General features: G+C 39.4%; 2 protein-coding genes across 3 annotated transcripts; one reads left to right on the forward strand and one right to left on the reverse strand.

The window, feature by feature from the left end:
• Positions 1-653: 653 nt before the first annotated feature.
• Positions 654-20,254, forward strand: adgrf3b (adhesion G protein-coupled receptor F3b). 2 transcript variants are annotated; one of them, XM_077220204.1, is made up of 17 exons: positions 654-792; positions 1,358-1,418; positions 1,901-2,041; positions 2,205-2,360; positions 2,463-2,512; positions 10,658-10,716; positions 10,886-11,022; positions 11,121-11,339; positions 11,420-11,653; positions 14,604-14,750; positions 14,880-15,079; positions 15,184-15,363; positions 17,511-18,827; positions 18,926-18,967; positions 19,049-19,081; positions 19,306-19,378; positions 19,606-20,254. In XM_077220204.1, exons 3-16 carry the CDS (start codon positions 1,933-1,935, stop codon positions 19,348-19,350), a joined length of 2,928 nt encoding a protein of 975 aa, XP_077076319.1. In that variant the 5' UTR covers positions 654-792; positions 1,358-1,418; positions 1,901-1,932; the 3' UTR covers positions 19,351-19,378; positions 19,606-20,254. The 2 variants fall into 2 exon arrangements, with proteins under 2 accessions (XP_077076319.1, XP_077076318.1); XM_077220203.1 differs by lacking the exon at positions 654-792 and adding an exon at positions 1,739-1,751 and having other exon boundaries at positions 1,362-1,418.
• On the reverse strand, positions 20,212-24,595 carry mep1a.2 (meprin A, alpha (PABA peptide hydrolase), tandem duplicate 2). The gene is made up of 14 exons (XM_077220205.1): positions 24,545-24,595; positions 24,395-24,419; positions 24,248-24,301; positions 24,043-24,083; positions 23,851-23,926; positions 23,651-23,768; positions 23,378-23,553; positions 23,013-23,234; positions 22,748-22,894; positions 21,915-22,130; positions 21,169-21,615; positions 20,863-21,030; positions 20,569-20,755; positions 20,212-20,444 (listed from the first exon to the last, which is right to left on the reverse strand). Exons 1-14 carry the CDS (start codon positions 24,593-24,595, stop codon positions 20,294-20,296), a joined length of 2,079 nt encoding a protein of 692 aa, XP_077076320.1. The 3' UTR covers positions 20,212-20,293.
• Between the last annotated feature and the right edge of the window lie 99 nt (positions 24,596-24,694).

Genomic DNA, 24,694 nt, shown 5'->3' on the forward strand with positions numbered 1-24,694 from the left:
TTACTTTTACTTACGGTGTGCAGAAGTGGGCAATTTTTAGTATATTTCCAATAAACAAAAAAGTTTTCAGTTGTGTCTATAATCATTTCACACAATTTGAAAGCCTGAATTGGAACAATTTTATATACCTCCCACCTGATATTCATCATTCAGAAACAGCAAAACTTACACAGGTCACTTTATTTTAAGGTGTCATTGTTACAGTGTAATTATATATTTAAGTACTGAGTAATAATTATTAACTACATGTACTTACTAGGGTTAGGGTAGGATTAGGTTTTGGATGAGGGTTAGTTACATGTAATAAGCATAATTTACTCTTTTTACCACGGTAAGTACATGTAACATATGTAACAAGGACACTGTAAAATAAAGTGTTACCGAACTTCTTTCTAAACATCTTATTTCTGAAAGTACTGCAGGTTTAAACATGAAAATGATTTATCTAAATCAGCCACAAATGACAATTTAACCAAACATAGTTGGACAAGGCAGGCATGCATCTCTGAGCTACATTTGTTAGCCAAATCTCAATGGAAAGTCTGAAGCTATGACTATGGTGTGCTAACTTATCCAGGTGGCCTATGGACTTGAGGATTGTAAAATGCAAATGTGTGAGAGAGCTTTGTAAATTAGTTTTCGCCACCCCCACTGCATTCGTCAACTTTCCCTAATTCTCATTCAGCACCCCATTCCACTCAAGAAACTGGTTCTTCACAGGGAACATGTTATTATGACAGATAGCATTGCTTAAAACGTGCTGATCCTCTCTTTTAAAATGCAGACTGTAAGGTCAGTATTTATTTAGTTATTGGTTTGTATGTCCATATATTCTTTTGTCTATTATAAAGGTACAGCAGTTAAATACGATTATTAAATGTATGGAGTTAAAAAATAATCTATCTCACAATATACATACTCTCATCTTACTATATATACTATAATTTCGATGTTCATAGAATAACCAGTTCACCAAAAAATTGTAATCCTCATTGTGTGTGTTTTTTATCTTCAAACAAATGTAGATTTTTTTTAATGTAAGATCTTCTTTGTTCAGGTTCTGTGACAGTCATTGAAAGGAAATGCCACTTGTGAATGTATTTCGCTGGTGTTCTGAAAGGCAGCACTGTAGCTTTGTTGAAGTTTGTTGCTGTTTTGTGGTTTGATGATGTTTATTAAGTAAGAGATGACGTGGACAGTTTATAGTGTTATACTATATAGTTAGAATTTGAATAATAGATATTTGTGCAAACAATTTCACAAAATTGCAGGAAAAGTTTTCACTTTTAAGTTTCTTTTAGAGGTAGGCATACATTTTGGCTGTCTTTTAAAGAATTCAATGCAATCTTCCTAATAGGATCAAGACACTGTCTGGTGCAGGAATGCTGCTTTTTGCTGCACTGTTCATTTTTAGCCAGGTAAATTCATAAAGGAAATATACAGATTTCATCCTAATTAAAACGAATAGTAATCGCCTGAATGCCACATACTGCATAACCACCCTCCAAATTCATATTTCCGCTGATCTGACTGTTGATCTTGGTATTAAATTAATTTTTAAACATCATAGTCATCTTCTACAAACTACTAATTTATTTAAATATATTGTCTATGCTGTATAATATTTTCAAACACATAAGAATCCCGTTCTTGTCATTACGCATCATGATCATTTGTTTACTAAAAAAAAAGCAGAAGCAAACAAAAGTACTGACTATCTTCTTCTGTTACCCAACAGACTTCACATGTGGGTAAGTTTTAATTTCACCAGACACAGTCCTTTCCACAATAATAATTAAAAAATATATCTTGTTTTAAAATCTACAAACTATATATAAAGTTACATCAAACACAAATAAAGCAAGTAGCAAATTTATAATTTTGCATTTTATGTTTTCAGAGTCCATAGATGTGACCCATTGGGCAGAGGTCATGATTGAGGGGAATAAAACTTTAAATGTTGCAGACCACCTGCCTGGACTTATAGGAACCGTTCTAGATACAACAGGGGTAACTATCACAAATGCTGAAATTGCAGCAGGTAAGAGATGTAACAGGTTTTTTTTTTCTGATCTAGATTGTAATCAGTTTTAATAAAGTCTATGTGAAATGTACAGTATCATTAAACCAGCCTGTCAAATTACATTTCAAAATAGAATAAATATGCTGTAAAGTGTGTGATATTATGTGATAATGTGTTGTAGAGTGTGAAATAGTTGGCCAAAATACAACATGCTGGTGTGGACCAGACTATGTTTGGAGCAATTTTGTGTGTGACTCTGTAAATATATGCTGCAACGTGGATAAATGTGTGGCAAATATATCGTACTTCACGCCTCTGTGTCTGCCCAAAGTGAATGGTAAGTTGTCATTTAAGTTAAAGCCAGTAAGACCATTCATAATTTGCACGAGTGAACCTCTGAACAACATTTATGATTGTTTCACTGCTGCGATCCTTATAGTTTCACTCATTGGCATGCTCACTGGTAGCTCCTCAACAGTCGGAACCATGGTACGTATGCATCTACTCATTTGATAATATTAAATATGTAAGGGATAACGTACAGTCAGACGGTCCTTATAGGGCGCCAACGTATTTTAATTTATTTTGCAGTAATGTCCGATCCACTGACTGTGCGTTATCCTGCTTATTACACGCCTATTCTTCAAATAAATAGAACTGATCACAATGTTGGTTTTAAATGAAATTAGTGAAATTGTTTTAGGGTATAATTCTACTGCTATGAATAAAATAGCATACAACAACTTGAATACAGTGTCAATATTATTAGCGATGGGCGCTTTCAAACACTACTACTTGAACCTATATGCTGCCTTCACGTTACGAGTTTCCTAGATAAAAATTGGACATGAACAACCTCTCAAATCCTTTTTACCACTGAGAATCTCAGGGATCATTTTGATATCCAGGTTCCTTGGTTGTGCGTGCCATAAACTTTAAACCTAGTGGAGGGGACAATTTTCGATAGGACATGAAAGCAGCATTAATCATATAGCCTGTATGTAGATTCCACATTCGACAGCTCCAGATAGGTTGACACATCCGCCACCTTGGAACGGTCAACATTTCAGATGTTGTTATTACTCACAGTAAAAAATCAATGCGTTTTCAAAGATGCCACAACATTACGCAGACTCTGCTTAAAAACCGCAGAGGTTTAAATTCCTGGAGAAATGGGATAACCTTTCACAGATGAGAATGTTAGTTTCTTTGTTAGTGTTGTTTTATTTCTATTAACCCAAATATTACAGGGGTTTTAAACTTTGGTAAGCAATATTTTTAGCAAATGCAGAATTATCTAAAATTAATGATCAATTAAATCCTATGAAAATTATCTGCTGAAGTCTATTGTAGCCTATTCATACATGCATATAAATACGGTTAAACTAAGTCAGCTATAGCTTTTGAACGTTCACGGACCGGCTTTGACCATTACAATATGGCGGACTGCTTTTGTATAGCGGCTCAAAGAAACAGAAACGTCCTGGTTGCGTATGCAACCCACCGTTCCCTGAAGGAGGGAACAGAGGACGTAGTCGACGTCGACTGAATGGGGATAACCTTTGAAAGCGCCACTAAAGCTGCCACCTTCCAGTGCCTAGACAAAAGCCTCCTGATGCCCCCGCAATTAAGGCGGGGAAGGACAAGGCTTAGGCCAGGGAAGCCACTGCTGTTCCTAAAGGACCACTGGGAAAGTGTTCCCGTACATTGAAAGGAAGGGACGCTGCGGAAGCACATCCTACCCAAAGGGGGGTAAATGTGGAAAATACACATATGAACTGGGCGGATGACCGGGCAGTATAACATATGGAGACTCTGCCGAGGGAAGACACGGCTCGCCGTATCGTGGAAGAATACACATATGGGGTTGCCGTAGGGACCGCAACATATGGACCCAGCCTAACACAGGTTCCACACTGCTTACAAGTGGTAGGCCTAACACCAGACATTCCGCACGTCCGACGTTGGAGGGGTGTGGAGGAACTCAACAGGGTTCAATTTTAAGGGAACTCAACTGGAGTAGAAAGGCGCACGTATCCAGTCCATAGGAGGGGAATGGCGCAGCAAGCCTATACTTGAACCGGGCTCACGGTGAAACTCGCTTCATGAGAAGGGAGCCCACAGGAAGCAGCACTTCAACTAGGTGTCGTCCAGCCCCCAACTCTAGAATCTGTTTAGCAAAGCATATCGTCAACGCCCAGGCGGAGCACTTTACACTCATCATAGAGGAGCTCAACACATAAGTGGACATGTTGCATCTCGGAATTTTTACCGAAATGAAAGCAAGCACTAAGTGGCCAACTTTGCTTGGAAACAGCCTTCCCTCTCTGCTGAATTCCTAACAGATATTTGTAGAGATGGTCTGAGGTCTATGGCTTGCTTTCTGTACACGTCTAACCGCTATAAGCGAACGGACAGAGAAAGCCAGGGCTGGATCTGCCTCCTCCGGGGCAGTGCTTGCAGGCTCACCACCTGCTCCTATTACGGGAGAGGTAGGAACCTTGGGCACAATCCGAGCCGGGGTCTCAGCTTGTGAGAGTTAGCCGGCCCGAACTCCAGGCACAATACGTTGACCGAAAGCAAGCAAGTCCCTACCCTCTAGTAGAGACCACGTGAGCAGGAGAACTGATATAACAGAATTTTTAACTCACTGCGTGCAGTGGCTCAGGGGCGGTCTCTGCAGTGCAGTTGCACCAGAGATAAGGCCCAAGAGGATAAAGAGGGACCCAAGGATTTACATTACCTTGCTCCTCAGGAACCTGACGATCAGGACGTGCTTCTCCATACTTCTGCATCACGATGAGCGTTGTTTAAACACCGACAACATCATTTTGAGGGTAAAGGAAAACAGCCTACTCCAACCCATCTTGCAGGAAAGAGAGCACTGAAGTGATCGAAAGCTTTCAGGATCTCCTCTGGAGAGAAGACGCACTCAACGACTAGGTTGCACTTCTAAAGGCGTAAGCACGCTACCCATTTCTAGGGGGTGCACATATGCATACCTTCCCTGTGATAGCCACCTGAACCTCCGCGTGCAGATGTAAGACCGCCCGGAATCTCCAGGGGTAGACCGCAGGTGCCATCGTGCCCCGTCCCTGAAAAAGTGTTCAGGGGAAGTCAGGAAGGCTGTCGATGGGAACCAGGTCTAGTTGGGCCAATAAGGGGCAACTATGAAGACCTGCTCCCACCTGACTTGGCACAATAGGTGCAAGCGACGGGCACAAAAAGACAGGAGCATTGCTCAACACAACATGTGAAGATCACTGAGCTTCAGGAGCATTTTCTGCTCTGCACTTGAGTGTGATAAACTCACTGAGCTACAGGAGCATCTCTGCTCAACACTTGAGTGCGAAGAACTTCACTGAGCAACAGGAGCATTTCTGCTCAACACTGGCTGCTGCGGAGGCCCAGCAGGCTGGGAAATTGGGGAGACCAGGAACCGAACCTTGTCCGCATCCGCCATATCAACCAGGCTGAGCCAACGATGGCGCTCCTGGACCACTAAGGTGGACATCGCCAGAACAATCACGCACGCTACGACACTTGTGTCCCGGAGGGCGAGGTCGGATGCAGTGCGTTGCTCACCTATGAGCGCACGGTCTGGGTTACCCTTGTGCATGCCATGGGTGCCCTGGCCTGACAGACCTGAAGCAACGCCATGGGATGCAAGAGGAAGCGGCTTGCCCAACGGCTTTGTAAGCTCTGCCCGTCGGAACGGACGAAAACTCACAGGCCCTTAGGGGGGAGACGAGGATCCCCCCTAAAGGCAGCGGCCGACAGACCATTCCAATGGAGGGACACCTCGCAACCCTTCACCGTTCCTCCATCAAGGGTAGTGAGGGGGAAAAGCTATTCAGGCAGTTTCTGGCAGAGAAAGATACTGTTCACCACCTGATAAGCTCTTCATGCATTTCGGGAAAGAAAGGCACTGGGGCGGCGAGCTGAGAACCAGCGCGGCCACCCCCAAGATACCAAACTCCAGATTCCAACCGAGACTGAACGGGACACGGTGGAGGTTCCACTCGAGCCCGGCAGCCCCGCCGGCCCGTTTCAGCATAGCTGACATTTCTGGATCTGGCTTGGGCAACGTTACACTCCCGGAGGGAGATAAAACAGCCAAGTCGTCATTTCCAGAGGCCAGCTCACCCTCCGACGCTGCTATCGACATCTTATCCTCAGGGGGAACCCCCATTGAAACAGCTGATCAGTCCATTACAGAGGGACCAGTATGCTCAACAGGAATTCCATCGGCTGCGAAGTGATGGAGGAGTGAGGAGCCCACAGGGAATGGTTACCGGGCGAGACATCCATCACTATCCTCCGATCACCCATCCCACACGGCACCCGGGGGTGGGGCATGGCAATGGGGACTCGCACAAAAACTGCCTCAGCATGCTGAACAAATAAGCACATATGCATACATATTTATATTCATATAAAGTTATAGCCCAAACAAGTGATGCAACAATTGTGACCATCAGAGAGGAAAAGGGAACGATCGCATCCAGAACCGCACAGGTGGAATTACATCTTAAAAAGACGCAAATGCACCCGTGTTGCTCTTTCAGAAAATAGGACCGTAACCAGTGCCGGAGCACACAGGGGAATGACCGCTGCAACACTAAACAGAGAACTGTAACAGTGAAGCACTCACTTTTCCGCCCTCTAACCAGCCGTCAACACACACAAACATTTAGAAATTTGTTGCTGTTAAAACAGCAGTTGAGAGCTCAAAGCTCGTGATCATCGCAACACTCGCGCTGTAGAACACCAGCACTGGGAGAGTCTTCCTGAAGAACACTGACACACTCGCTCGTTGTAAACAACAGCACTCTCAGAGCGATCAAACGATCGGCTCCGAAGAGAAAGGCAACTAGTGCGTGCATCCACTTCCGTATTTATACCCGTGCCGCGGGGGCGGAGTGTGTGATGCGATTCACGCACGCCAATTACATTGGCTCGTTCAATAGTACTCGAAGATGATAGGCTCTCTGACGCGATACCCATTCAGTCGACGTCGACTACAACATTATCGACTGAAAGGGAACTAATGGTTTTAACTGTTCTTGTAGGTTCATTTTTAACTAGCTTTATAAGTTTAATACTTATGCGTGAACGATACAAAAAGGAGAATCATATTTAATTGCTTCTAATTGAACTATTTTGCCAAGCCCTGTCCAATTACACACAAAACAAGCATTGCACAAAAAAGAATAAAAATTTTCCAGAAACTTTATACTTTTATTATTACCCCTTGTTGAAATTACCGTAACAATTCTGAACTGTAAAAAGCCTTCATGTGCTTGTATATCTTGCAACTAGTGTAAATTCATAATTTTCTGAGAGCTACTAATTTTCGTAACTACGTAATTTTCACGAGAGCGATTCTAGAGCAACCGGCTGGTTCGTTCTGAGCAGCTTCTCAAGAGCGGCTGTATGAACACAGCTGTTCCACAATTGGACAGATTCACTGCATGACAGCGATCACGTGTGTTTTGTGTTTATTCTCACACTTTCAGGCCCCGTTTACACCTGGTATTACTTTTTGAGCTTGTCCACTTTCGACCACTTCTAGAAGTAGTTGTAAACGCATTCGACCAGACTGATTTCGTAGTGTAAACGCTCACGTGATTAAACAGCCGCAAAAGACCGTCTACTGACCTAACCCTATGGGAAGCGCTAGACAAACAGAATTAAAACTTTGTCTGCTAAAGACCCAAGTTTAGTTTGGAGATGAAAAACGTACCCAGCATAATGTTCTCTCCAGTGGCGGTTCTAGACCATTTCAACTGGGGGGGCCAAGCTGGGGCCAGTTGTACTGTTAGAGGGGCCAGTTGCATTTAGACCTTATTGTTGTCATATCATTTTCTGCACTGCACTGCAGGCATTTACAGGCAAAATACCATGTTTATAATCATTCAACAATGCATTTGCATTTCCATTATATTTTTACATTTGCCTTACATATTCAGAATTAGTCACAGTAACTGTAATTGACATGATGTCCTTCTTTCTCTTCATTTTGGTGAGAACTATAGAGCAAAAGCAATGGGGACCAAGAAGCATATTAATTCATTTACTGAAAATAACTGACTTGTAACTACTAACCGTTTACAGGGTTCCTGCACACTTTTTAAAAACGAATTTAAGGCTTTTTAAAACCTGAAGAAATCAAAATTCATACCGTACATTAGGGGTGTGCAATATTGACAAAAATATATCTCAATATTTTCAATGTTTTGTTGATAATTAGATGATATTTTACTGATTGTGTTTTTGTTCTGGTGCCATGGCTGGTTTAGGCCTGTTGTTGACAGCAGACTCACGAAGATATTCATATTTTTTAATATTCTATGCAGTGGTCAGTTAACAGCAGGGACCGAAATTAATTTTTTAATTAATTTATAATTAATTTAATTTGCCACCTTACATTGATTTCCAGGGGCATTTTCACCTATATATGGACATTCTTTCTAAACTTATTTTAGAGTTATGAATCACCTTTTATGTCAAATACTAACATTCAAATTATACAGTAATTATACTTATTTATACAATAATACTTAATTATACAATAATTATACAGTACCACTGTTACCAGTCAAATTAAATCATTTAATCAAAATCCATGTTTGCAGTGCAGTCTAGAGGTGACACAGAAGCGGCATTAATATATTTAAACTCCATTTACAATTGCATAAATAAAGCTATGAGATTTTTTTTAAATCAATATTTAAACATGAAATTATTTCTAATTTTAACGTTTTAATTAAAGGGTACTTTAAAAATGAAACTAAAACCGCCAGTAGGCGGCGGCAAGCCACAGTCTTAACAAGCGAGTTGAAGGATTCATTCTTTCAACCGATTCGTTCAAACGGCTGATTCATTCGGGAAAGGAGCAAGTGTTTCCTTCAAATCGCGGATTTCAGTCAAGAAATCATCGCTGTCTGTTGCATTGAAACTCTGCTACGGTTTCATTTTGAAATTCTAGTCGGCGAAATAAAGGGAAAACAATATTGACAATATTGTGTCTAAAAAGTAACGCCCAATGGTAACGTATTGTTAATTTAACTGCATGTTGTATAAGATCAATATCACAGTTGCAATTGTGGACGGGAAAACGGAACTCTTGCTGATGTGATATTCTAATATAAGAACATATTATGATATAAATATAAGACATAAACTAATTTGGGGACATAGCCTACCTATGAACCGCACACAGCAGTGAAAGGACGAGAGACAAATGCGATGTCAGCTCACAGTGCCTCGTATACAGTTAAAACATTGATAACAATATCATGATAGACAATACACATCGCACACCAGATACGCACATAAAGAATGAACTTGCAACTGAACTGACATTTACCACCTTTCGCCTTCTCTCCTCTCTCGCGTGCAGGAGACAGACGTTATTCTGCCGCGATTCCCGCGAATGTGATGCGAATTGTCACGTGAACAAGCAAATCCACAAAGATAGAATAATAAAAAAAAACACGCATACAACGATAACAACGATAGCAAAAAAACAGTTTTGTAAAAATTATTTCACACTCCACATTTAGGGGGGCCACAGGGGGGGCCAAGCTTGTTGTCACAGGGGCACGGGCCCCCCTGGCCCCCCCTCTAGAACCGCCACTGGTTCTCTCACCATTCCTGATTTCTAACACACACTCACAGCGTTCGGCGTGGTCTTGCGGCGGTCAGAGCAGAAACTAAAGCTGCTGCTTTCTGTATGTTTTTTAGTCGTCTCCGGGCACGTTCATACGCACGATCAAAAAAATCTGAAAAAGTCCATCGATTACCCACCCATAAACCATCCCCTCCAAGAAATCATCACAGATGTGTTTGAAAGTGGACAAAAGAGACGGATTAAAACACCTGGTGTAAACAGGAATGCCCCCTCGTCTACTTGTGATCCGATCGACCAAAGCTCATCTTAATACCAGGTGTAAACAGGGTATCAATTCCACTAATGCTCACAAATCTGTTTTATAACAGTAGGCTAAAAACTCTTTTCATGTAGGCCAGTTGCGATTTTATATCGTGTCATGTTTCTCAAAATAAAAATGGATAAGAGAAACAATATAGACCTCACTTCATTGACAGTATAGTAGGCCTATATATTGAACTTTATTCTTGTACAAACAGACGCTGTATTAAACAGTACAAAGTATTGAATGAAAAGGTCTCTGAAACATGTGTAGGCTATTTGGCAAACATCGCATATGCTTCCGCCGATCGAATCGTGTATGACATCAAAATATTGCGAGAGCGATTAGAAAGCAGCATTATTTACATGGCATAAACACCGCATTTTTATTTGTAGGTTACATTTCATACATTTCATGACACTTGTTATTAATGAAAACATTTGCAGTTGGTTTGTGCCATTATAAATGTTTTGACCAGCAGGTGCCGCCAGCCTGTGTTGTTTCGAGTGATTCATTTTGTGAGGCAATTAGTAGGCTGCGCTATGAACTTGACAGAATGAATCAAGTATTCCAGAGTGCCATGTAATAAAGTAATATATCTCTTTACTGAAAAGATTTTGAAACCCTAATGCAGAGTGGCTATTTAATCAATTATGACAAATATCTTACTCATCATTCTAACCCATTTGTTTTTCAGCTGCAGAATGCGTTTAATGTGCTAAATGCCTTCAACTCGTTGACTATGCGAGGCAGCCTGTGAGATATTTTTCTCATCATTTTTATTTCATTTTACATTTTTATTTTTTGAAAGTAAATCAAGTAATACTAACCACTTGAAATAGTTATTTTCATTTCTTCATTTGATAACAACTAGCTTGCAAAAGTTGTTGTAACCGAGAAACTCATGTTTCCCCTCTTTTGTCAGTCTCACAGGGTCATTTACATACGCTCACAATTTCACAGTGTCTCTCAGTTCTGTGTTTGCCACCTCCAAAGTTCAAAGTATAATTGCTACATTATTGACTGATCCAACCATTTACAGTCTCAATGTTAGGTCTCTAGGTAAAACACTGCAACCACACCAATATTTTCATCACTTGTTCTGTCTATCCATTCCTACCAATCTTTTCACAATCACAGTATTTTATTGTAATTTACAGGAATGGTATTCATAGAGGCACCCGCAGGAAAAGTGTGCTATAATTCAAAACAACAGCTGAATTGTACCAGTATAGAGGCTATGAGCAAGTGTGTGTGGCAGATGTCAAGAGGTGAAGAAGTGCCATTGATTCTGGGACCAGGGAGTGAAGTAATGCTGTCAGATACTTGTACAGAAAGATCAACAGTCACACTTCTGAAGACAAGTGGATTCTGGTCAGGTGTGTTGTTCAATGCAATCATGAGTGTAACAGGGTTCCATTTACATTATTTTGACTTTAGTAATTTTTTGATATTCCAGGAATATACAGCTGCCTTTTTGTCAGTGGGAACGTAGCTCACATGGCCATGGCACCTATTCAAATTGCACTGCTGCCAGAAGTCATTAATGTGACAAGCAATCCACAAACTGCAGATTGTTCTGAAGCATCATCCGCCAAAGTTACTATCACGTGTTCCATCGACAACAGTACTGAAACCTACATATCCCGGCTAAAACTCGGAAGTATAGAAAATACTGCACCAATTAAAGAAGGTAAAGCTGTAATTAAATTATCAATATATATATTGATAATTATAATCAAGTGGATTTAAAAAAAACCATTAAATAGCACTTTCTGGAGAGTTTTGTGCAAAGAAATGGAGAAATTGAGTATTACATGATATGTGGAAAAACTGCAAGGTTAAGAGCATATACTTTGCATTGTTGTAGTATCAACAGGTTTAGGACATTTAGCATTAACTTGATTACACATTGTATTACCTTGTTATGATATGTAGTGACCCATAAAATGTGCGAAACATAATGTGCCACATGAAGAGAGTGCAGCACATGACAGTAGCAACAGCTGAGAAGATTTGGGTCTGTGGTGACCAGGTCCACCTCACACACACTTCCTTCTCCCATTCTCTCTCTTTACTACTACTACAACACAAACACACACACACACACACACACACACACACACACACACACACAGCATCATTTCTCATCAAGATATGCACAAGTCACAAAATAAAATCAATCTATCCTTGTGGAAAGGTTGCTTGGTAGCTAAATGTAGGTCTAGCAAGTCTTATACTTCTGTAATTCACACAGATCAAATACAAATATGCTGACTGAATATATTGCTAGTTTATTTTGAGTAGCCAGCTAGCAGTTCTCTAGGCAGTTTGCTGATAATCCGGTGTCTGAAGTAAAGTGCTCAAAACATCTCCTGAGAAAAATCACATGGTCAATCTTGGTTATTTAATTTAGCAGGGTTCTCAAGTCTCACGCATTGGCCGTGAGACACACGCAATTCAACCAGTTCACACGCCACACCGTGTATTTCTCACGCTAAAAGACAATGCCAACCAAGTTGTCCTGCAAGCTTTATATCGTTGTATACGAGGCGCAGGCACACAAAGTGAAGTTTCCTGCTGCCAGCACGTATGTCGGGTGCACATACTACACATGACAACTACGTATCTCCCAGGAATATTCATTATATATTGCTGCGTACATTTATCCGTGTCGACTGACAACGAGATAAGCAGCTGAACAAGAATACGGTGGTGTTCCGTTTGTCCTCATCTCAGCTCGGCCGAGACAAAATAGACATGCCATTTCAAAAATCATTAATTTATTGTCAGAAATATTTTTTCAAAAGGACCACTTTCATCAAATTTTATGTGACATAATTTCCAGTAGGCAACTGACTGCAAACGAGCAGGCCCAATTTAACCGCTGTATATATATATATATATATATATATATATATATATATATATATATATATATATATATATATATATTAGGACTGTGACTTTACGTTCGAAAATCGATTGCACAATCGATCGGACCAACCAACACAAGTTTCGAAAACGAAAATAGGGAATCGATTTTAACTGCCTTTTTTTTTAACCAAAATGTGTTTTAGGTAGACAGATCAATACAGTACACAGAACATGTAGGATGTTAGAAAATAACAATGTATTTTCTGTTAACCAAATGCTTTTTAATATTCGCTATTACTTCAGTGCAAGTGAACAAGCGCGCCGTTATTTGTTGCTTAGTGACGTGTGTGTTCAAGCAAGCCAGAAATGCGCAGATTCTGCGCAATACGCTGTATTTAATATATCATGAGGACTCATAGATATGAACACTAGATGTCGCCTTGGAGTTCTAAACATGCGTCAAAACCGCCGCCATCTTGGAACAGGGGTCTTGTCATAGGAAGTAGCTGGGTAACGCTGAATTAATGGATGATGCCGGACTTTTGTGCTGCGTATGGATGTTTACACGAACGAAATCTAAAAACCAGACAGCAAGGGATTACATTTCACAAGATTGTGAAATTTTGAAAAAAAAAAAAAATTTCTCTGGACTCTAATAAATACATGTCTGACCGTTGGAACGAACCAAAACAACTAGAAAATCGCATTCATGACGATTTATAGTGATTTTATTTCCGTTAGACCTTTTCCTACATTGACGCTGATGAGCGGTTCCCCTGTTTCAAGATGGTGGCTCTATTGACGCATTCGTTCCAATGAACTGCCGTAGCCAAGGCGACATTTAGTATCTATGATGAGGACTCACAAGTTGCGTATTTGCGCTAAATCCACGCAGATTTGGCTTACACGAACTTCCCCAGCAAAGTGAGTAAACATAGAAACACGCCAAATTGGCTCGTGATATGACAGCGTTACACGCCAAAGTTCATTTTTATCAGAATTTGGCGGGTGTTCATTTCAATCCTTGAATTGCACTCCTGTTTGTCATTGTGCAAAAAAACTTCAAGCCAATAAATCATCAGAAATATTGCTGACTTGTGCGCGTCTCAAGAACCCTCTTTACGTTCGTCCTAATGCCTGTTAGTTGTCCGTGATTTGGTGTTGAAAATGGAAACGTCTTTAGACATGGAAAAATCGATTTTACAATCGATTCAATGAACACATATGTCTCAAAAATCGAACAGGATTTTTTTCACAAAAGTGACAGCCCTAATATATATATATATATATATATATATATATATATATATATATATATATATATATATATATATATATATATATATCTTCCGTTTGATGGCACATGAAGCTGATTTTTATCTTTCATAGAGCAAATAATCAACTGAAGCTTCAAATCACATAAAGTTTATACTTATTCTATAAAATTTATTTGACAGGTTTTAAAATCAAGCAATTTACCAAGTAGCACAAATGTATTTCCAAATACATAAAATTCGTATGATTCGCCACTAAATAGCTATGGTTTTATGCTGCCTTCACGTGATATCAGAGTTATCGTAAATATGAGTTTCCTAGTTAAAAATTGGACAACGCCCTCTCAAGTTGTATTTACCACTGGGAAGATCGGCGATCATTTTTTATACCCAAGTTCCTGAGTTGGGCGTGCCCACATACATTTGTTCGCTGTTTATTTCAATTATCCATAACCTGTGAACACATGTAAAAATGTTACCCATGTTTTACAGAGCGCAGTGGTATAATCAGGTATACAGCAGACTTCCCTGTTAATTGTCTGGCAGAAGGCAAACCAAGTTCGCTTGAGGGCAGTTGCATTTTAGAGAACACTTTGAATCAGCTGCGAAATCTCTCAATAAGAGTACCAATCATTTACCGTAAGTACTGAAACTCATATTCTAATGCAAATGTATGCCATTCTACAAAACCTCATGTAGACTGGTAATGTAAAAAACTAATGTTTGTAGGCCTATTTATTTATGTTTGTCTGTTTGTTTGTTTTGTAGCCAGTGACCTGTTTTGTGCAGCGGAAGTAATTGAAGAGAGAATATGGCCAAAAACAAAGAATAATGAAACAGCTGTTATAGACTGTATTGCATCAGGGAGACAGGGCACAATGAAACGCAAATGCAATGGGAAACAATGGGGTGAAGAAGTCTCTCTGTGTGTTAAAGCAGTCCTAAATAATGTAGCTTTGCAAGCAAAGGTATGCAGATCTATAGACCTGACTGATTCTGAGTGACCTTACACAACTGTGGCATGTGAAGTTTGTCTTTAATATGAAAATGTCTCATTTTTATCTCACTCCAGGATTTTGAAAAAGGACTTGGAGCAACACAAGAGGTCGCTCAGTTAATCTTTCAGAGTTTGAAAAACAACACATCCGACGATGACGAGAACAGTTTTGGTGATGTCAAAGCTACAGTTACTGTTTTCCAAACTATGAAACAGGCATCAGTAAACATGCCACTAGGCGAGAACCTTCTTCCAGTAAGCATTTCAACTATTTCACTCCCTTTTGACAGCTCACATATTAAATAAGTATATTATATAAGGAATTCAAATAATACAAATTATTAGTTATTATCAAACAGCTAGTTCCCATTCTGATTGGTCAATGGCTGTGTTTTATTCATGATAAAACAGGCTATGACCACTTCATTCAACTGTTCTATGTTTCACTACACAACACCCCTAGCAACCACTCTTAGCACGTAAACATATGTTATCACATATTGTAATTTGTTCATTGAAGCTTATAGAGTAGTTAGAGTATTGTGAGAGATCGAGTAAGCGAGTGTACCTGCATTTACATTAGATATAGCATTTTCCTTCAGGTCAGTGCTATATTCGTAATAAAATATCCGTTTGAATGTCTGCAGCGATATCTTGTCCTTTTTAACAGTTAAGTTTCGCTAGCCATTTGTCAGTTGCGTCTTGCTTTCGGTCCTTTCAATATAAAAATGTCGCTTTTCCACTACACAGTTCCAGCTCGACTCGAGTCGACTCGACTCGCCTTTGTTTGGTTTTCCACTGTGTAAAAGTTGTACCTGTACCTGCTTTCGGGTACTTTTTTCGTATCACCTCCTGCGAGGTTCTGAGCGGGCTGAGGCGAGCTGAGGCAATACTAAAATGTGACGTGAAAAACACTGCAGACTGCTGATTGGTCAGAGAGAATCGTCACTATTCACTGCGTCATCATTGCACGCGCCAGACGGAGCTGTTTTTTTCAGCAGTGTTTCGTTTTGCTGCCCTCAGCCTCTCATGAAACAACATTTGTCTTCTTGCTGTGAGAAATAGCCACATCCCGAAGATCAAAAACAGCACACACTCGATTTCCTCCATTGTCCTGTGTGTGTGTGTGGGGGTAGCGGGTGTGTGTCGCGTAGTTCCTTTGGCGTCGCTATGAGGACCAGGTACTATTGTGGAGGTACTAACTGTAATGGAAAACGGAGCGAAAAGCGAGTCGAGCCGATTCGTGTTGAGCTGGTACTGGTAATGGAAAAGTGCCATAAAAGTCTTTACTGACTGACTCACTCATAAAGACAGTCTTTGCCGCCATCTAATGGAGAAATAATGTAAACTCTGTTGCAGGGACTATTTTTTCGAGCGGAAGGAAGGCTTTTAGTGATTCTACTTCCTGAAAGTTGCATTGATACATATTTTTTGGCCTTAATATTTGCTTTGTGTGGTAACCGTTTTATAAAAGCAATAAGGTACTCGAGGACAGTGCTGTTCGTGAATAATTTAGGGCTGAAGGGGTTGCAGGCACTCCGCAAATGATACAGCACAGCCTCTCAAGTCGTGCCTTACCTACTGCTTACTTATCAATTAATATAAAAAAAATTGATATTTTCAATATTCTTTTATTACTTGAATTCTTCATTACATATATTCAGTATTATATAACATTTAGAAAATTTGAAGTAGGCTACCCATATTGAGAGCTACATCTTCAGGTTCTGATCATGTTAAAGTCTGAAATGTAACTCAGGCTGTAACATTATCAAAATGTTATTATACTTTGAACAACACTTTCTCACACCTAACTCGTCACATGTTGATGCTTGTTCAGAACCCCTCTGCATTACTCTTTAATGCGGAAAAAAAATATTTTTCGATTCACAGGGTACTCCATTGCTTTGAGTCTTTTCTTCACACAAATTAATCGTTTGGCCTCGGGACACTTTGAATATTTGTGCTTTTTGAATAAATTGTACCTGTAGTAGTATCTGCCTGTTATATCCTGTGTTTTATATCATATAATATACAAATGGGTATGTTTAGGTGTGGGGTTTGGTTATGTGTTCAAACATGTCTAAATAGTGTAAATAAAAAAGTTAAATAAATGTAAATAAAAATATGCTGGCTGGTTAAATTGAGAATCACACTACAACATATCATAATGGCAAAATTATATAATTTCATCATGACGATAACATTAAATGCCCAACCCGTCAGTGTATGACGCCAAAGGTTTCTCATTGAAAGCAATGGAATAGCTAAAGGGGTACCAGGTGCGTTAAAAAGTTACGCTGAAGGGTCCTGACCAAGCGTCAATGTGTGACGGGCTGGGAGTGAGAATGTGTTGCTTTGAGATATTTGCTGTTTCAGTAGAAAATCTGTTCTCTTTGAAGGATTTCATCGAATCAGCCAGCAGCATGTTGAACGTAACCTGGGATGGGGGAGACAAGGAAGAGAGTGGTTCACTGGCCTCACAATATCTGTCGTCCGTAGAAGGCCTTGTAAAAAGCATCAGAATAAACTCCAGTGAGGGCTACAACTCCTCAAACATTCAGCTTCAGATCTGCAGAGGCGGCACCAGTTGCAACAAAACCGTTTTCAACGTGGAAGTTGAGTTGAATGCAACAGCAGATATGGTGAAAACAGTAGGATTACAGAGCTTGGCCAACCGCTTGCCAAAATTGGGTTATGAGGACTCATCGTTTCCTAGCATAGTCGTATCCAGCACAGTTGAGAACAACACTCAGCCTTCGGTGAACATCAGACTGGCTTTTCCAAATGATGAGGGCAGCAGTGCCACGATGCAATGCGTGTTTTGGAACGTCTCGGAGGAGAGATGGTCAGACGAAGGTTGCGATTACGTTCAAGGTCCCGGGAACACAGTCTACTGTGAATGCAACCATCTCACCTCCTTCTCCATGCTCATGTCCAAGCATTCAGTAAGCATGCCTTTTCTAGATCAGCTCACGTACGTCGGACTGGGAATCTCTATATGCTCTCTCATCATCTATATCATCATCGAGTGTTTGGTCTGGAGCGCTGTAGTTAAATCCAGCCTCTCTCATTTCCGGCACACTTCTCTCCTCAATATCGCTCTGTGTCTGCTTTTGGCCGACTGCAGCTTCTTAGCTTCCTCTTTCCCATCAATCCTAAATGAAACCTTGTGCCTAATTTTGGTGGTGGCAAAGCACTACTTCTTCCTGGCGATGTTCTTTTGGATGCTGTGTCTGAGTGTCATGTTGGTCCACCAACTCATTTTCGTCTTCAGCCACATTGGGAAAAAGATGTACATGATCCTCGGATTCACCATTGGCTATGTTTGTCCAACAGTGACTGTGGCGGTTACATATGTGTACTACGATCAAGCAAGTGACATCCCGTATTACAGCTCGAAAACATGCTGGCTTACCTATCAGTCAGTCATGCAGGGATCCATCCATGCATTTCTCTTTCCAGTTGGGACCATCGTGCTGGTGAACATAGCTTCCATGGTGGTGGTCATTGCGACGGTTTTAAAGCCATCTGGAGCTGAGACCAATAAAAAGGGGGACAAAGATGCAGCAAAAAGCATAATCAAAGTGATTCTCTTTCTCACACCTATATTTGGTGGGACTTGGATTCTGGGGATTTTTGTGTTTCTGATGGACGACTTTACACAGTTTATGACATACGTAGTGCATTACGCGTTCACCATAGTCAACTCCCTGCAGGTATTCCCGGCTCTACACGAAAATGATAACACTTTAAATAGTATGACATATATTGAATAATTTATACCTTATGCCTCTGTATCATTTATACCTTCTAGGGGTTCTTCATCTTGTTGACTGGATGTTTTGCAGAAAAAAGGGTATGCATTGGAATTGACATTAAAGATGTTTAGTACAGTTAGGACCACAGGACACTTACCTGTTTCTTTTGTTTTCTACAGGTCCGAGATGAAATATTAAAAATAGTTCTGGGGGTAAGTTCTGGGGAACCCATGTTAAAAAAAAATTGAATACCATGCCACAGCAAAGTTAGGAGAAAAATACATTTGAGTGAAAAATTATAATACAAATAATAAATACAAAATATAATGTTAAAATAAAATAATAATGTTATTTAATTATTAAATATTAAATAATATTTAAATAACATTATGAAGTATAACATTATAACAACCCCCCCTTCCTCCCTGCCTCCCAGAAATCTGGAAAAGAACAAGCAACAGCGACATCTGTCGCAAAATAAACGATTGATACAAATAAATGCACACAAGGTAAGTTTTTGATACAGTTTAATTCCCTTGTTTGATTTACAAACAGGAATTATTATGTGAGGAAGATTTAAGTCAAATCGCTTTTATTTATATAGGTAGCTTTTTATACAGATTGTTTTAAAACAGTTTTACAGGAAAATAACTACGTTCATCAATTCAAAGGCAGCTAAATAACTTGAAGACAAAATTTTCTTTAATAAAATTTCTGTTTCTGATTTGTATTGCAGAAAGAGCATGTAAAACATAGGACACCTCTGAACCCACAGCAGAAACAAAAAGAGGAGAGGAAGCAACTGTTTGGTGAAGACCTAAAAGTTATTTTTGTAAAGACTTAACATCTTTGAAACAAAGTATAGGCTGTGGTCGTCCCTTTTTACTTACTGCACAAACCAAGAGAATCCAAAAAATATAATAGATGTTCGTGTTTGTGTTTTTAAAAGAACAATATAAAGTGCTGCTGTATATATGTAGCTGATTGTTGTCGTCTTTAATTTAAAACAGTTCTAAACGTCCTATGAAAATGTCTATCTCTTTAAATGCAATGTAAAATGTGGGCACTTACCTTGTTGTAATCAAATTAGTTTTAGCTCTGATTCTATTTTGCCAAATATATGGAACTATTACATAAATTTCTGCTATTTAGTAATTCTGACAAAATATCTGATGGACCAAAGATAATTTAACACATCTATGCACTATTCTTGAGCTTGACAAATTAATTTTGGGTTTTTTTCTCGTTAGACCGATTATTTTTCATGTAAAGGGATATGGAAAAAAGGAGAGATGAGATTGTTAATAACACAAGTTTTATTATTAATGAAAGATCTTGGGCATACTATTGTAAGATGGTTCATCAATAAAATACTTTGCTTATCACAGAGTGGTTATTCAGATGTCAAATATGATGAAATAGGTTTAGTTCTGCCTGTAGATCACTGCTATAATGGCAACAGTAAGAGCTACAGTTCCTGCAGCACCACCGATCAAAACTCCCAGAATTCCTCCATCAAAGTGCTGTTTCTCACAAGTGTCTCCTGTGTACGCAATGGCCTGTCCAGAGATACACCTGCAGAAGACATATAACTGTCACTATAAGCCACGCAAACACAAGCATTTTTTTCATTCTTAAACAACAAACTGGTTTTATAATTAAACCCGCTGAGATGACAGTCAGATCTTGGTGCACTAACCTGCATGTTGCTCTCCCCTGATGTATGACACAAGCTCCTCCATTACGGCAGGGGTTTGGCTGACATGGGTCGCTGATCGCTCGTGGCACCCGGACTTTTGGGCTCTCAAAGCTTTCTCCTGCAGGCTGGGGATTGCTTGAGAGTTGGAGCTTGGTTGGAACTTCAGATTTTACAAGATGTGACAAATCTGGTTGTTAAAGTAAAACACACTTTTAACAATTAACATTTATTCCAATAGCTGTAAACAGACTAACTATAGTGATGGGTGAAACAGTTCTGCATGATCAAAATTACCATCGAAATTAACAGTGATGATCAGGTCATCGTTCTTGAGGAAGTCCCGCCTATGGAGCTGATCGTGTGAGATGAAAGTGACCCAACCAAACTCTGGACCTCTGAAGCAAAAGCAGCTTTCGTCCCATTCTCCAAACGTAGATGGTTTACTCCACCGCATGTCAGCATCTAGTGAGTGATTAATGGGGGTCATTAAATCATTCATAATTCCTTGGTGCTGCAATGTGAAATCAAAGATGGATAGATGGATGAACTGAACGATAGATAAATAAATAGATAGGCAGACAGACAGACAGACAGACGCACCAGTGGTGAAGCTTCTGCTGTTAGACATTTGAAGTCTTGTGTCTGGATTTTGATCCATAGCCGTAATAGTGACCTGCCGATTCGCTGCAGGCCATTCTAATACTGCATCATTCTCACCAGCGAAGAGGTGAAAAGTGATCCCAACAAACTCTTCAGTGGAGTTATTCCTGCCATTTGGATACACATTAATTCCATAAGCGTAACCCTCAGAGTTGTAAAAACGAGCACTCTGAACTCTGTCACCCTGTGGGATAGTATTAAGGAGGCTGGAGAAGTTCTGAATCCTCCAGACAGCATTTGGGCATGATGTCTCAGTCAAAGTAATGTCATCTATAAAGATCCCTCCTTTTGTTTTGTTGGAGCCAACAATACCCTGGAAGAAGTACCGGAACTTTTCCTTAACATTTAGAGTGACGTGTGCAATCTTCCATGACTCATCCCCATCCCCTTAAGAAATCAAAAAGGTGCACAGTATTCAAAATCTAATACATAATCATAGTAGGCTATCAGAAGAGATATTTTGAGTCAATTGTCAGAAGTCGAGACAAATCAGTTGTTTGCACAAAGCAGCTTTATAGAAAAACAGGATGTTAATGTTTATAATATCTTCATGCTCTACGGTTGCTTTTAGCAGTTTAGAGCTGGGCATTAATATAGTTATAGAGATTTGATAATATATACGTATATATATATATATATATATACACACGTGAGTGCATATACAGTAATGTTTGGCCGTAACTGACCTGTGATTGTGTGAACTTTTTTGACTTTGTGAACAGTGCCAGTTCCATCATCCCTTTTGACCCAAATTATGAGTTGGTCACCAGAGTCTCCAGTCATCTTGTAGAAGAACTCAAGGCACTGCCGGTTTCTCTTGGGGTAAAGAATCCGGGACTCCAACAAAGCACTGTGTCCCGTAACCTTGTTAGCGGTGTCGAACTTCATAAAATAGCCTGCATCTAATAACAATAAAACATTGTTTATGCAAAATGGCATTCAATGGCTATATATAATATATTGAATATTGTTGTCAAATAAGGAAATTCTAACTAGTTTACTAATCCAGAAGATAATTTATTAAATTAAGAGTAACTTGTGATAGTCTTCGAAATCAGTATTTTTTTCCCCACAAAATTACACCAAATTAGGGGCAGTCATTGGCTCAATGGTTAGAGAGTCAGACTGTTAACCCAAATGTTGCGGGTTCGATTCTCCATACCGGCAGAAAATAACTGTTGTGCCCTTGACCAATGCACCTAATCCCCAATTATTCCCCGGGCACCGCAACAAAAGGAAGCAATGCCCACTGTTCCGGATGTGTGTGTCCACGGTTTGCTGTGTGTGTTTTCACTACTCACTGCTCCCTGCTCCTAATGTATAAACACTAATTTGGAAGGGTTAAATTCAGAGTATGGCTTACGATACTTGGCCTACATTTTATGTCACTTTAAAAGTTAAGAAAATTATTTAAAAAAGTACGATTTCACATCATTTAAGTTTTTTTATATATATATATATTATTGTTGAGCCCTGACGATGCTTTATTCTATAAACAAAAGTGTTCAACTGAAATTACCTCTGCAGTTTCCTCCAAGTGTGTGATCCTTTACATCTGTAGAGCTTAAAGTCTGGACCCAGTCAGCATCATCTTCATCATACTGAATCATTCCGCAAATGTTGATCTGCTCAAAGGCACATTGATCCAGAAGAGTGTGGGTTGTAGCTGAAAGAAACCAAGTTGATATGGCAATACTGAAAGTATGGAATGTTTTTTCATGCACAAAATTTGTCAATGTAATGTTTGTAAGAGCCTGAGGCAATTGTTGAATATCAGAACTTACTGCATTCATACATGCGATTCAGTCTTTCCAGATCAAGAGCACTGAAGTCTAAGCGCTGTCCTATTACGTTATTGAAGGCAGGGATGGCAGTGGTTATGGTGGGAGTATCAGGGTCCTTGTTGAAAGACAGAGGCCTATAGTGCATGATGGACTCATAATCATAGGACGTGTTCAAATCGGTTATAAAATCATCCTCATACTTATTGAAATTGTGCTCCTTTCCTAAACAAATGTGGATGATAAAAGGAGAGAGGCATTGCATTTGTCCCATCCTTTCCCATTTTTGCAATGCAAATCACAAATTTGCACCAAATTAAAAGAGAGATTCATGATGCACTTTTATAATAAAAACCGATGCAAATAACCTGGAATGATTTGATCCCACCAGATTTGAACATAGTCATCTCTGTCAGAGCGAGATTGTTCATGGTAGAAACCCAGTGCATGGAGAAGTTCATGCTCTACGATGGCCTTGGTGTCACATCTGTCCCCTATAGAGACGTTCTGCCCTGTCTTTAAATCTCCCACAAATGACCAACATCTGTAACAATGACAAAAACAAAACTGCATTTTCCAAAAGCATAGTTGCAGGCTTACGATGCTTTTGGGAAAAGCAGCCCAGGTTGATTTTTACTTACCCATCCAGCTTTGTGAAAGAAATATAAGTGCTTTCTCCTTCATAGGGCTTAAAGTCCACGCAAGACTTGAGACGATACATTTCAAATGCTTGAAGGATCACTCCTTTTGCATTAAGATCTAAACAAGTGAAGCTATATGAATATTCTCATCCTGGAATCAGTTTGTTGATTTTGCATTTGAAAATAATAAATATTCTCACCCAAACTATCTGTGAGTATGTATGGAATGGGAAACTCCCATCTTGCTTTTTCATCTAATATTGCATTTCTTCGTGGCTAAGATAAGAGTTCATTTTAGGAATTAAAATATTGAATAGAAAATATGATAAAATAAAAACAAAAGGCAGTAGAGATTTGGACAATGGACATTTGTTTTCAAAAGAAAGACTTACATCTCCAGCAATATCTCCTTCAAACAAATCTCTCTGGGAATCTGAAATGTTTCAATTAAATGGATAAATTCAGATACTTTTAAAATTATTATTTTTCTCTCTTATTGAACTGAAAAATATATGTATAATAAGATTGTATTGAATGTAAAACACTTATGCTTGTATGGCAAACTGTTTGCTTTTCTACAAATTAATATCTACTGACCTAAATTGATTTCAAGAATGTCCTCCCGTAATTCACCTGCATCTGCATCCTTGCCTAGTATTTAATAAAGCATACAAACTTGTAAGAAGCTCTATGAAGATAAAATTCAAATTAAACATGATCTTTAAAAGGTCTAAAATGTTGTACCATATTGTGTTGGAAGGGCATGCGCCTGCAACATAGATTGATTATAGATTAGATTAATACATTTTCATTGGATGTGTTTGCTTTACCATAACTCAAAATGTCAAGACGTTTTTTACATTTAAAAATGAACAATAATAAAGTTTAAAATACCTTTAACATGAGAAGTACTATGAAGAGAATGATTCTCCACACGGAGTCCATGTTAACTCCAGGAGAAGACAACAGGGTTTAGTGCACTTACAAACACACCAATAAAGTCAGAGTTAGAGTAGAACTTTGATCTGAGAAGCGCAGACAATT

This window comes from Siphateles boraxobius, unplaced genomic scaffold (genome assembly GCF_051911475.1).
Source record: "Siphateles boraxobius isolate OS27281-9 unplaced genomic scaffold, OSU_SipBor_1 8, whole genome shotgun sequence".
Lineage (NCBI taxonomy): Eukaryota > Metazoa > Chordata > Actinopteri > Cypriniformes > Leuciscidae > Siphateles > Siphateles boraxobius.

What these genes read in the sequence shown, in the direction of transcription:
- adgrf3b (XM_077220203.1), top strand. Translation starts at nt 1,383, where the DNA reads ATGCTGCTTTTTGCTGCACTGTTCATTTTTAGCCAG. An exon ending in GACAAGTGGATTCTGGTCAG is followed by an intron (nt 11,340 to 11,419) that starts GTGTGTTGTTCA and finishes TTGATATTCCAG; the next exon opens with GAATATACAGCTGCCTTTTT. An exon ending in GATGTTTTGCAGAAAAAAGG is followed by an intron (nt 18,968 to 19,048) that starts GTATGCATTGGA and finishes TGTTTTCTACAG; the next exon opens with GTCCGAGATGAAATATTAAA.
- mep1a.2 (XM_077220205.1), bottom strand. Translation starts at nt 24,595, where the DNA reads ATGGACTCCGTGTGGAGAATCATTCTCTTCATAGTACTTCTCATGTTA. An exon ending in ACTTGGAGGAAACTGCAGAG is followed by an intron (nt 22,131 to 22,747) that starts GTAATTTCAGTT and finishes TATTGTTATTAG; the next exon opens with ATGCAGGCTATTTTATGAAG. An exon ending in AAAAGTTCACACAATCACAG is followed by an intron (nt 21,616 to 21,914) that starts GTCAGTTACGGC and finishes TGATTTCTTAAG; the next exon opens with GGGATGGGGATGAGTCATGG.